Source organism: Macrobrachium nipponense, chromosome 42 (genome assembly GCF_015104395.2).
Source record: "Macrobrachium nipponense isolate FS-2020 chromosome 42, ASM1510439v2, whole genome shotgun sequence".
Lineage (NCBI taxonomy): Eukaryota > Metazoa > Arthropoda > Malacostraca > Decapoda > Palaemonidae > Macrobrachium > Macrobrachium nipponense.
Genome location: NC_061103.1, coordinates 42199668 through 42212317, shown reverse-complemented (window position 1 = coordinate 42212317; position 12650 = coordinate 42199668). Strand labels below are relative to the sequence as shown.

General features: G+C 37.3%; 2 protein-coding genes across 3 annotated transcripts in view; one reads left to right on the top strand and one right to left on the bottom strand.

Moving 5' to 3' along the window:
- The first annotated feature begins 4064 nt into the window (after positions 1 to 4064).
- On the top strand, positions 4065 to 8099 carry LOC135213152 (macro domain-containing protein PG1779-like). 2 transcript variants are annotated; one of them, XM_064247097.1, is made up of 2 exons: positions 4065 to 4230; positions 7114 to 8099. In XM_064247097.1, exons 1-2 carry the CDS (start codon positions 4123 to 4125, stop codon positions 7828 to 7830), a joined length of 825 nt encoding a protein of 274 aa, XP_064103167.1. In that variant the 5' UTR covers positions 4065 to 4122; the 3' UTR covers positions 7831 to 8099. The 2 variants fall into 2 exon arrangements, with proteins under 2 accessions (XP_064103167.1, XP_064103166.1); XM_064247096.1 differs by having other exon boundaries at positions 4066 to 4320.
- A 2114-nt stretch (positions 8100 to 10213) lies between these two features.
- The window catches only part of LOC135213356 (mucin-2-like), a 28899-nt gene continuing 26462 nt past the window's right edge, over positions 10214 to 12650 (bottom strand). The window contains exons 12-13 of the mRNA XM_064247334.1: positions 12129 to 12146; positions 10214 to 11881 (exon numbers count right to left, since the gene is read on the bottom strand). Coding sequence (XP_064103404.1) covers positions 10765 to 11881; positions 12129 to 12146 — 1135 coding nt within the window. The 3' untranslated portion in view covers positions 10214 to 10764. The remainder of the gene's footprint in view (positions 11882 to 12128; positions 12147 to 12650) is intronic.

Sequence of the window (12650 nt, the reverse complement as noted above, 5' to 3'; positions counted from 1 at the left end):
CTGATTCAGACGATTTCGGAAGCTTTGGTCTACTCTCTCCAGCATGTTGAGCGTTATCTTGGCTATTTCAGTTCGGATGGCGTTCTGTAGGTCTTCCAGGGTCTGTGGACGGTCGTTATAAACCAGGGATTTGAGATATCCCCACAGAAAATAATCACGGGGCTAAATCAGGTGGGCGCGCAGGCCAGTTTAAGCCTCCTCTCAGGGAAATCAGTCGGTCGGGAAAAGCTTCTCTCAGGAATCCCATTGAAATGCGTGCAGTGTTGGCTGTGGCCTCATCTTGCTGGAACCACACGTCATTATCCAGGTCCATATTAATGAGAGCAGGCATAAAAAACTCCCTGAGCATTGTCACATAGCGTTCTGAAGTCACTGTTACGGCAACACCGTTTTCTTGGAAAAAGTAAGGGCCAATGATCCCTACTCTTGACATTGCACACCATACCGTGACACGATCCGAATGAAGGGGCCTCTCATGAAGTTCTCATATTCTGCTTGTTCACACAGCCACTAAGGTGAAAATGTGCCTCATCTGAGAAGAACACAAGTGCACCGTTGGGTAAGGCGACAACCAGCTGCTCACATGATGTTTGCCGGGTTACATAATCAAGTTCCGTCAGTTGTTGGGCAAAAACCATTTTGTATGGGTGAAGATGGAGTTCATCGTGGAGAATTCAACAAAGAGAACGTGTTGACATGCCAAGAGCAGCTGAATGTTTCCGAGCGGAAGCCCTCGGGGACCGCAGCATAGACTGGCGGACCCTTTCCACATTCTCAGGTGTTCTAATGGTCTTTGTTGGTCCTCTTCTTCTTCTGGACACATTCCCCATTTCTCTGAAGGCTTCCACCCACAATGAAATTGATTTGTGATCAGGAACATGGCCTCGAGGAGGAATTCCAAAGTGGCGTCTGAATGCACGCTGCACTGTGATGACAACAGCCGTTAGAGAAATAGCCTCGACAGCAAAAGCGCGCTCTTCGCTCGACCACTGCGTATTTCCAACTGACACGGGTGTGAACGTGTTGTGATCTTGTGAACACAAACCTCCCACCCACCCCCTCCCAGCTAGACCCTCCCCACTTTACCACAACTATATAAAGTCCGACAGATCTAAACTGATATATTGTTTACTTCCTTGAGAAAAACCCTGTTGCCAGTTCTCTCTTAACCTTTAAATCGTCCCCTTCCTAAGTCCTCAACCATCTCCCAACGAGGCAATATTTGGGACAGCATCTAATAAAACTGACCGTATAAATCCTAATCCGTAAACTTGATCCCTATTCTATTTGGTTATTACTTTTGCAGCACTTTATTGTATTTTATTTGGTTATTACTTTTGAGACTTTATTTTTATATTTGTTATGACTTATACCTTATATTTTGCTTATTATATTACATATTTTATATGATGATGTTTTTCATTAAAAGTAATAAAATTCAGCAATTGCCATTCAGTAAGTATGTCATATGACATTTTCTTATAATCTTGCCAGTAGATTACTTCTATTTATTCTTTTTTATTATTTGAATTTTCCGTCTCCCATACTATTCATTTCCTAAACAAGTTTGTAATATTTTGGATTTTATTGCTCTTCATTTTAGGTTCCCCTCTCATTCTAATTCCTCAAGTTATGATTTACTTGAATTTAATTTTCTTTTTCACTCACGGTCTAATGCGTGTAACAATTTTTACTTTTTATAAGGTGGTTGCACATATAATCATCATTGGGAGAAAAAAATTATTTACAATAATTATCGCGAGAATTGTAATAATATGATTCTATACAAAATGTACATTACGAAGAATCTTCGTCGTCAGATGATCTTACTTTAATAACAGCTATCCTTTGCAGCATCGCCTGTTTGCAAGTTTTCGGAATGCTTAACGGCGTCAATAACCTTCGATGTCAGGATGCCAGAAAACTCCCATTCATTCATTCATTCATTCATTCGGAATGCTTAGCTGCATTTGCCCGTTTCACAGCGTGCTTTCTGTAGGAATAAATTAATTTTCCTACTGACTATTGTTAAAGCAAGAAGTCATTCTTTTTGGCGATAGAGTTCTCAGCTAGACCGGGCGGTGGGGCTTATACAAAGGGTAGCTTAAGAGATAATTCCTTTAAACTTCATGGTTTTAATAGGCTTGGCCCACCTGCAAATCACCTGTCAAAGGTAACAGGAAAAGTGGCAACGATTTCTCATTTTATTTATAAATAAAATTGTAATCACAATATGTGAACGCTTGTCCAGCAAAACATGCTAAAAACTAAACTCGATTTATTGATTCATGTGTTATAAAGTAAGGCATTTAAAACTGGATACTGGTAAATGTGGCAACAGGGTTTTTACCCAAAAACTAAAACAATCTATCAGTTTAGATCTGTCGAAATATAGTGTTGCCATAAACAGACTCATTTCAAATCTCGAAGTTTCCGCGCCCCACCCTGTACTAGCTTGAATAGCTGTTTCTTGACAGGACATAACATACTGTACTAGGTTCCACTTTCATTTATGAATAATTACATGTATTAACCACTATGTAGGTACAGAAGACATTATGGAACTAGTCAACGTTTTAGGAATAATCCACAAAATACCGTATAAAAGAAAAAGAAAAATAGATGTCAAGTTGCATAGGTGCATAAAATAAACACACCTGGAGGAATAGTTTGACAGTATTGGGCATCAGGCCATTAAGCAAACGCGGAACTAAAATTCATGACCAGGTTAAGAAAGTTTTATTATACATAAACTATCTAAAACCGTTAAAATTAATGGCTGGATACCTAGTTCTTTGGCGCAAGTTAATGTAAATTTTCATTTATGTTTGCCATCATCATCATTTATAGTGCTGTAATGTCGGACGGCACGTTTAGTCATTTGATATGCCTTTCATTAAGAATACGAGATAAACCCAGTGAATGTGTAAAGGCGAGAAGGAGAAAGTAAACAGTCATCAGAGCGAATGTCTAATACAGTTCGCATTCGTACTTTTAGTAATTTATGCAAGTGATTTCGTGACTTCCGAACTGTTTATGGGAAAACTGGTCATGAATTATGATACATATTTCTAAAATCAAAACCTCAAGTTCAGATAACCGTGATTGCATCACGATGATGTGTACACCCTTAATGCACAATATAAGTCGTATCTATGATAACGCAAACGTTATGTAGAGCGTCAGGGACGGTTCGTTACATCAATTGAAAGTGCGTAATGTTACCGTGCTGGCATAAGGCCAGCTTGATTTCAGCAACGACACAAAAGAAAGATTTTGACTCGAGTAAAAGAACAAACACAAACACAAGTTGCCTCAGCGAAATGTTTCGAAAATTTAATTATTAACCACAATGTTCACATATAATACGCATGATTGAAAAGAGAAGAGTGAAAATAGATGAATGGCATGCATATAATAAATGTTGTCATATTAGGCAATAGGCGATCATAGGAGGAAAAGAAATTGAAAAAACGTATCAGGTTCATATTAAAACCAAGTACAGTTAACCTCAAACGTATATCAATACATTATAGAATAAAAGAGGTTCTATAATTTTTAAGGTAACAAAGAAACATCAGACGGGGAAATAAAGACATATAAGACTAATAACCCAAATTAAAGCTCATGAAATAAAAATTGTCCTAAACAAACGGCACTCCTCGGCTTCTGTTTACAACCTCCCCCCTCCCCCCGTCCCAAACAACAGCTATGTATTGAAAGTTTTCCTTGCATGTTTATTATTAATTAAAACAGAAGATGCGTAGATAACGACAGAATTAACCTTGATAATCCTAATTAAAAGGCCACGAGGTTAAAATTGTCTCAAACGAATTTATCGAAAGCCCTCCCTTTCCCCACAAACAAGCAACATCATACGTATCGTTATACATTATATTATATAATAACACATTCTTCCGTATATATTTAATAATAAACAAACGTAACCTACAGAAATAAAGAGAGAATTAAACCTTAATAACTGCCAATTAAAGCTCGCGAGACCAAAACCGTCTTAAACGAACGGCACTCCCCGGCTGTTTATCATCCGCCTAGTGCCTACCCCCTCCCCGCAACCACCCCACATCCCTTCTTTGAGCAAGTTCGCGACCTGTACTTTAAATGACTTTCCTAGTTCGGAAATCATTACGAAAATTATCCTTCCTGACGGTATTCCGGCATTTTAGCGCCTCGGAAATAAATCAAAAGCTTGACAACAGGTTCTCCGTCGTAAGTGGATGTTGTGACAGTTCTTCTTCTTCATTAGTGACAAAGTTGCACCTGAGAAAGATGTCGTCGGGTTCGGGACACAATATCGTGGTAATTATCAAAGTGCCGTGTTAATTCGTCATGATCTCATTCAATTTGAGATTAAGGATGGTTATAGAAGTTGTGTATTAATTGAGAAAATCATTGCAATCTTCTCTAGGGTTATTTAGATGTGTGTTATACCCAGGGCATTCGTAGCAGGCAGCCTTTCCGTTATCTGCCCTTACCTACTACCTAGTAATTACCTTTGATTTCCGTCATGCAAGATGAATTATAATTTTGGAAATGTTTATTCATGAGATTGTTGTAATAGGTGTTTTTATGCTTATTGAAACATGTATATCAGTAGGAGGTACCAAGCTCTTTCGTAGGCAACCAGATCATTAACTACTAGGTATACCTAGTAGGTAGTACTACCTAGGTACTAGGGTACACTTCGTACTAGTACCTACTAGGGTAGTAATACTAGGTTAATTAATTTATACTATCGTTGCATTCAGGAATATATTTATTAATTAGAAAAAGGTTTTGCTTTTGGACTTTCTGAATCAATTATAGATTTCAGGATTCTAACATACGAATCTTAGGCTAGCCTAGGCTATACTAGTAGGTACCCGAAGTAACGTAGCTTAAGCATAAGGCCCTATACTTAGTAGTAGTAGGATACCTAATGGATACTTTGGCTATCCTAGGCTACAACAGTAGAAGGTTGCTACATGTAAAGGAGACAGTTGAAGAAGGATATCATCTGTTAATGTAATTTCTTGACAGAATTAGGTAGTTTAGCAAAGTGTGAATGTAAGAGAAGGACAGGTGAGAACATTTGAGTAATCTACCGAGATTATGAGAAATTGGTACAACTTTAGGACTACTACCACACCCCTGTGGTTCAGTGACTGCAGTGTGCGTCATGTTTAGTACCAGCTCCTAAAGTGAATGGTAAATAGGTATAGCCTATAAACATGAACATTAGACAACTAGTGGTAATTCTACAGATTAGTTCCGCACGGACTGTAAGGAACGTAACCGCAGATACAACATCTGGGTGATTGGGGCGTCCCATGTAGTATTTCGCCGTGTTTAGTACTGGCCCCCGGGGGTTAATTACAGTCGTCTGAATAGGTAAATATTACTTAAAATTCTTGTTCAAGAGGTAAAACTGCATAGAAAACCGCAACTGCCATAGTCTAGGCCACTGCGGAATACTACTGTAGATCTACCCAACTAGCTATAAACAAAAATGTAAACATAGGGTGATATATTCTTTTTGGCAGTAGTGGTCTTTAGTCGTAGAAAGTGGTGTTGCCCAGTCTAGCTGAGAAGGTCAGGAAACTGAAACCATGAATTATGATTTGTAAAGTTTAAAGTGAGTAGGCTGATGTAGGTGGTGCATTAGCTGGTTGATGTTATCCACAAACAATCCCAGAGTTAGGGAGGTTATTGGTCTGTTATATAAGAATCTTTAGCAGGTGGGAATGCCCACATTTTCAATGTGATACTGAAATCAAAGGAGCATTTCTTGATAATATTGACTAATGGGAATCAAACACAGTTGGAATAAATTTCTATGGTACATCAGGATTGAACCTATGACTCGTGTCTTAAAGGTGAAGTCACCACCAGCTGGACGTCAAAGGTCATAAATGAAGTTGGAATCTACCGTAAGTCCTCACACAGTACCACCTTTATAATTTCACATTTTTCCTTGCTTCATCCATGTTTTCACAGGGCTTTCAATATTTATCCAAGTATTTGATGATGTGTGAAGTGTTTAAGTTTTGTACAAGTTTTTGCTTTATCTTCTGGCTACTTTTATTTGACCCCGGGAATTGAAGGTAAGCTCGTTACCTTCCTTTCTGACCATTTGACCTTTGAAAAGCATTTTCAACCTAATTGCAAGGGAGTTGCCTGGTTTTTGCTTGTTTTAGCGCTGAATTTTGAGTTACCATACAAGGGAACTACTTTTTTTAAGTATCAAGAGTAAGATCCTGATAGAAAGACATACTTTCCCATTTTACAAGAAAGCTTCTCTAGGTCTGTGGATACTTTCTCCTGGGTCTTATGGTGGGTGCTCAGCTATAGTATTGTTTTCCCAGGTTTTGAAGAATCTTTCAAATCACCTGAGGTATGCGGTTGGGCTTTGGATGGATATGGCTTGGATTCCTGATCTGTTCCCCTTCTCTGCACCATTTGTGTCTGTTGGACAGTCCAACTCATGTTTGTGCTGGCCTAGCAGATACAGAATAGCTACACAATTGAGGAGATACAGAATAGCTACACAATTGAGGTCTGAAGATATGTTCTCTACTTCTCCCTCTTAACAGCTTGGATTAGAACCTGTCATTCATTGCCAGATGATTAAATTGCTACCCACAGACCTTTTTCCCATTCTCAAGAAAGACATGATTCCATGTACCTTTGGTACAATATAGTTAAGTGCCATGAGCTTATTTTGGCACATTTTTCTGTCAGCCTTTGCATCCATATGCTGGGCTTCTTAATCTGCCATTTCAGTGCTCTGAGATGATCCTTTATTATGATCTCACTTCAACAAACTGCATACTTCCTGCCTGAAGGAAAAAATTGAGTGAGTGATTACTGACAGGTGAGTGGGTGGCACCTTGCTTCTCACCTGCCTGATGGTAATTAAGCACCTTTTATCAAGAGTTAACAAATGCTTCCATTTTATAAGGGGAATACTGGAACATAAGAGGTTTGTATAGCAAGAAAAAATACAAATGATTCTTCAAATATGGTATAGTGAATGAGGTAGAACTTTTTTATAAGGTATAATTTTTAATAATTTTATTTGATAGTTACTGAAATGTATTTCTTTTATTGCAGGAGGAGAAAAGGAGGTACTGGAATCTTCCAAAGGAAGAGAAAAGGAGGTTTTACAATTGCGGTGAAAGATATATTGAGCTGAAAGAAATTCCATCATGGCCTCAGTTTTATAAGGCCAATAACTACCTGATCAATAAATTGAAGATTTCCGACTCCCAGAAACAACGGTTACTGCAGGGCAGTACATACAAAGCTGATCCAGAACTTAATGAGAAAATTTCCATTTTTGAGGGTGATATAACTGCATTAGAAATCGATGCCATTGTTAACGCTGCAAATAACAGTCTCTTGGGTGGTGGAGGCGTTGATGGAGCAATCCACAGGGCAGCTGGTAGGTCATTATTGTTAGAGTGTCAGAGTCTTGAGGGTTGTAGAACAGGTGATGCAAAGCTAACTGGAGGTTACAAATTGCCTGCAAAAGCTATCATTCACACAGTTGGTCCCCGAGGTGAGCAGCCCTCATTACTGGAGTCCTGCTACAGGAGATCGATGCAAATCGCCTTAGAGAATAACCTCAGAACTGTGGCCTTCCCTTGCATATCAACTGGTATTTATGGGTATCCAAAAGAAAGTGCAGTACAAGTTGTTTTGCCCACTGTCAGAACGATGCTCGAAGCGCACAGGGGGAAGTTTGATCGCATCATATTCTGCGTTTTCCTCAAGGACGACAAGGAGTTTTATCTGCAGCACCTTCCAGTTTTCTTTCCATTGCCATAATTTTAAGGCAGAAATATCCATGTTTGTTTGAGTTTGTGAGTGTTCTGAAGGGTTGTATTGTGAACTTTTCAAGTTACGATCATTGGCTGTTCGTAATGTTCTGGATGAACTTTGAAACAAATTATATTTTGTCTATAGAGAACTATTGTCATTGTTATGGAAATTTAATGTGAATGCCAATAAATTGTAAATTGACAACATTACAAAGAAACTGGATCATAAAAGCAAAAAAAAAAAAAAAAAAAAAAAAAAAAAAAAAAAACTAAAAACTGTACGCGTGTTAAAGTAACATTACGTACAAATAAACTCTCACCCAAATTTAAGGATGTTTAGATCCCCCCAAGAATTATAGATTCTACAAACCCGAGTTTCTTGTCCTGGGAGGGATTTCAAAGTTATATTTACAACAGTTTACTTAATGTGACATTCTTTTTCAGCTTACAGCTGTAGGGTTACGTACTGCTGGTAGAATCTGTATACATACTGTAATGTAGAAAGTACAGGACTGGATAGATGCATAAATATTTGTGTTAAGCTGTGGATTTGTGGCAAGTGTTTTCTTTTCTGTTAAAGGGATTTTAGGTGTTACGTACTTTGTTTCTACATGCAGTATCAGAGATGCAGTATTTTATGCAGCAACTGTCATTGAATGTACTCATTTTAAGAGTTTTCCTAATATTTATATGCACTTATTGTAATATGTGTCAGCATTTTCCATAATTCTAGATTTGTTAATTTGTGTAAATTATTGATTGTTTTAGTTTTACAAATTCTAGTATTAATTAATTAATATATGTACAGAATGCTTATGTAATAGAATCAATAAAAAGGATGTTCAAAGCAGTAAAGGTACTTTCCACTTAACAATATGGGGGATATAACTAAATCAATTTTGCTTCTTCACACAGTGTACAGACCTCTATTGTACTCGAGATGAATAATTGAAAAGGACAATTTGCCGAGGTTGGTTGGTTCAATATATTGAAGAATTCTTCGGCAAGTTTTTCCTTGCTGCTGTCAGGGAGCTCACATCCCATTTCCAACTCTGTTTGTAGTCTACATTATTTTAGTAACTCGGTTTCCAGTGCAGAGGAATTTGTTAGCCGATGGTGCTTATTTATTTATGTTGTTGGGTGAGAATTTTAGCTCATTAGTCAAGTGTTTATTGTTGGTTGTCTTCATTCAGCAAATGAATGATTTGCTGACTATTTCATCTGAGGAAACGCCTACAAGAATAAATCAAGTTTTTGTAGATCACTATGTCAAATCTATTCTTGAACTGCCTAAGTTCATTATTTACAATCTTAGCTCATAGTTTGTTCTAAAATGAGGCTGTCATAAGTGAGGTAGTTTCCTTAGTGGCTGGAACAGTTTCAGCACCAGTTTCTATATATTGGGTATACTAGTTCGGTTGCTACTAGAGGTAGACAGAGTCATGCAGTTTTATTTGTATCTCTAGGTACCTATATCTTGAGTTTTTCTACCAGTTAATCTCTTGAGTAAAATTAGACATTTTAACCTCCCTTTATGTACAAAGTGTCTGATTGGTGATACTAGTTTGGCTGCTATTGCCTGTACTGCTTCAAATATTGCTGTATCCTTCCTACAGGATGGTGATCAGAATTGTAAAACTTACTTGTAAAGTATTTTCAAATATTCTATTTTTGGCCTAATTTTTTACTTCCGTACATTGTTCAGAAGGTTGTGAGTCACAGGTAATAATGGCTCCTAGATCTTTTTGCCAATGACAACTTTGTCTCCATGACAAGTACATCATACTTTGCTTTCTTTTTTTTTTAAACATTTGCAGTCATTTGTATTTAAGTTATATGGCATGCACCATCTTTAGTACTCTGTATCTAAAAGGTGTCAGTGTGATTGCCAAATTGATATCTTGTGGGTGTAGGTACCCTGGATTTCAAGGGCAAGCTGGTTCACCTGACAAGATGATAATGGTGGGGAGTATTGTATTTGGCTAATGACTGAAAAATGGGTTGTATGGCAGTCTAATGGTGGCTTTTTAAAAATGTAAGTGTTATTTGTGTTTTTATATTCATAATTTTGTATGGCAATAAGTTGACAGTGACAAAACACCAGGCACAAATAAGGGTAAAGTCTATCCATCTGTCTCCCTAAAAGAGTTGACGAAAAGGAAACTAGTTAAAAGAAAATAGAAATAGTACTTAAATGCCAGGTGTTTACAAGTCGGTATCGTAGTAAACTTTACTTTAAAGAGGGTATTTGTACAGTTCACACACAGGTGATTCAGTGAGGGCAGAACATCCAAAAGCAAGGTGAAAGTAAAAATGCAAGTTGAAAGTTTAAAAAAAAAAAGGAACAAACCAATTCATACACTCCACAGGCCATGGAAAGTAAAATCAACTTTATTGTTCATACTTTATTTTGGTCTAGATAAAACTTGTTGGCAATACTAAATGCCTGTCTTTTTAACAATAAAGATTCACTATTAAAAAAACACTAATCAATGTGATGACAACGTAACTATACAGTTTGTGCTTTCACTCCCCCAGTTCATAAATCAAAACTGACTTTGCCACTGCAGGCATTAACATGAATGATGAGCAATTACTGGTATCTAAATTTTGGTAAATTCCTGAGCATATATTAATACATCCATCACAAGATCAAGGATGCTTGTATAACTTAAATAATATGTTTTACATGGCCAAAGAACCATAAAGATGTCCGTGACACAAACATTCCTGAAAGCATTGAGGAGGCTGCTGAAATGTCAAGGTTACAAAGTATGCACCTGGTGCATGTCAAATACTGTACTGTATTACCACACCTGTACACTGAAAAAAGTTACAACAAAATCTGAGAAACAATATATATAAATTGCATTTTAAAATTGTATAACCTCATTCAACAGATGTCAAACAAACATATTTTTTATCACTACACAGAAAACCTTTATTCTACATCCACACTTACAAAAGATATCTCCTTTATGCACTCCTTTTCCAATGCATTCATATCGACTTCCTCAAAATCAGGAATATCCTTTGGTTCAACATTTTGATTGGCTTCCTCTCCAAAGTGTTCACTTCTGTGGAAATCCAGATGGCTTTGTTGTACAAATCCTTTTCCACATTCAATGCAAAAGAAAAATCCCTCGGCACCATGACTCTTCATGTGTTTCAAAAGATTTCCACTCTCACAAAACCTCTTACCACAGCCATCACAGGAGAATTGCTTCCTACCCTCATGTTGCTTATGATGCTTAACAAGGTCCTCTTTTGTAGCAAACACTTTCCCACATACATCACAGTCAAAAGAACTGTCTCCTAAATGGACTTTCATGTGTCTTTTCAGAATGCTCTTTGCACAAAAGATCTTCCCACATTCACCACAAGAGATCTCACCAGTGTGACACTTCATATGCCTAATTAGGTGTCCTCTTTCACGGAAGCTTTTCCCACAAACGGTACACGAAAAAGGGCGCTCACCTGTATGTAATCTCTTATGGGAATTTACGTGGTCTTTCTGCGTAAAGGTTTTCCCACACACGTCACATGAGAATGGGCGTTCTCCCGTATGTAATCGCAAATGCTTGTTGAGGGTTGTTGATGATCTGAAAGGTTTATTACAGATGCTACACACAAACGGCTGTTCTCCGGTATGATCAATTTCGTGCGAATCACAAGCCCGTTTGTTACTGAATGTCTTGCCACAAAATCTGCACAAAAAAGGCGTCTCTCCTGTGTGTTTTCTATTATGATTTACTAGCTGTACTTTCTGACTAAAAGTCATTCCACACTGATCACACGCATATGGATGAGTGTGTATGCCTTTATGCCTGTTAAGGTCAGTTCTCCTGGTGAAGCTACTTTTACAGAGGTCACACTTAAAGGGACGTTCTTTGGGATTCCTTATCCGTTTTCGCGCATGCTGAACTTTGTGCCTGATGAGCATTGCATGCTCAGTAAAAGTCAAGCCACAATCCTCACAAGATAGCAGTTCATCCTCACTAGCTAGAACTTCCTCTTTTATTAAAATACACTCCTCACTCATTTTTAGTGATTGGTTACTTTACATGAATACTACAGTGCTTTCTGCAATGCAGACTGTACTTTACTAAGGTCAATCATGCAATGATTAACCAGTGTTACATATAAATTCTAAAACTAAATAATAATCCTTACAACGAGCCCAGAATAGCACCCAGAGTAGTACATCATAACACCAAAAAACCCAATCCTGCCACAAACATTGCGTCCTGTTTTCATTTTACTGGCATGAAACTTTGCTAGTTAGTTAATTAATTTTTTAATCACCATGAACTGGGCACAGAGCTGAAAAGACAAAATAAAAATAATTATAATCTTTTGAAACAAATGGGTTTCATAAATATAGATCACTAGCGCAAAATGGTCTCAAATTATGGTAATCCATAGACCATTTGCACTTTTATTCACAATATGTTCTTTATCTAAATATGACAACTATCTTCAAGTAAGCACACTGAGATGTACAGTACAGCCTATACTGTACAAAGAAAATGGAAACCATACAAAATTGTCAACAATGTTTGCTGGCTTTACACTTTCAGTACATGTAACATTACTGGTTTCATTTTCTTATTACACTTATGCATACGTCGCTTTCATTATACAGGTATGTACAATACAAAACTTTTGGATGTTTTGTGTATGTGATGACAGTAGAGTATAGTTACATAATCTTGAAAATAGTTTCAGTGGGCTAGGCTACCATCACAAAATTCTTTTATGTTTTTCTTTTATTGCTAAAGCATAATATATTTTGGGTATGTTTGATATGCAGTTATGGACATTCAT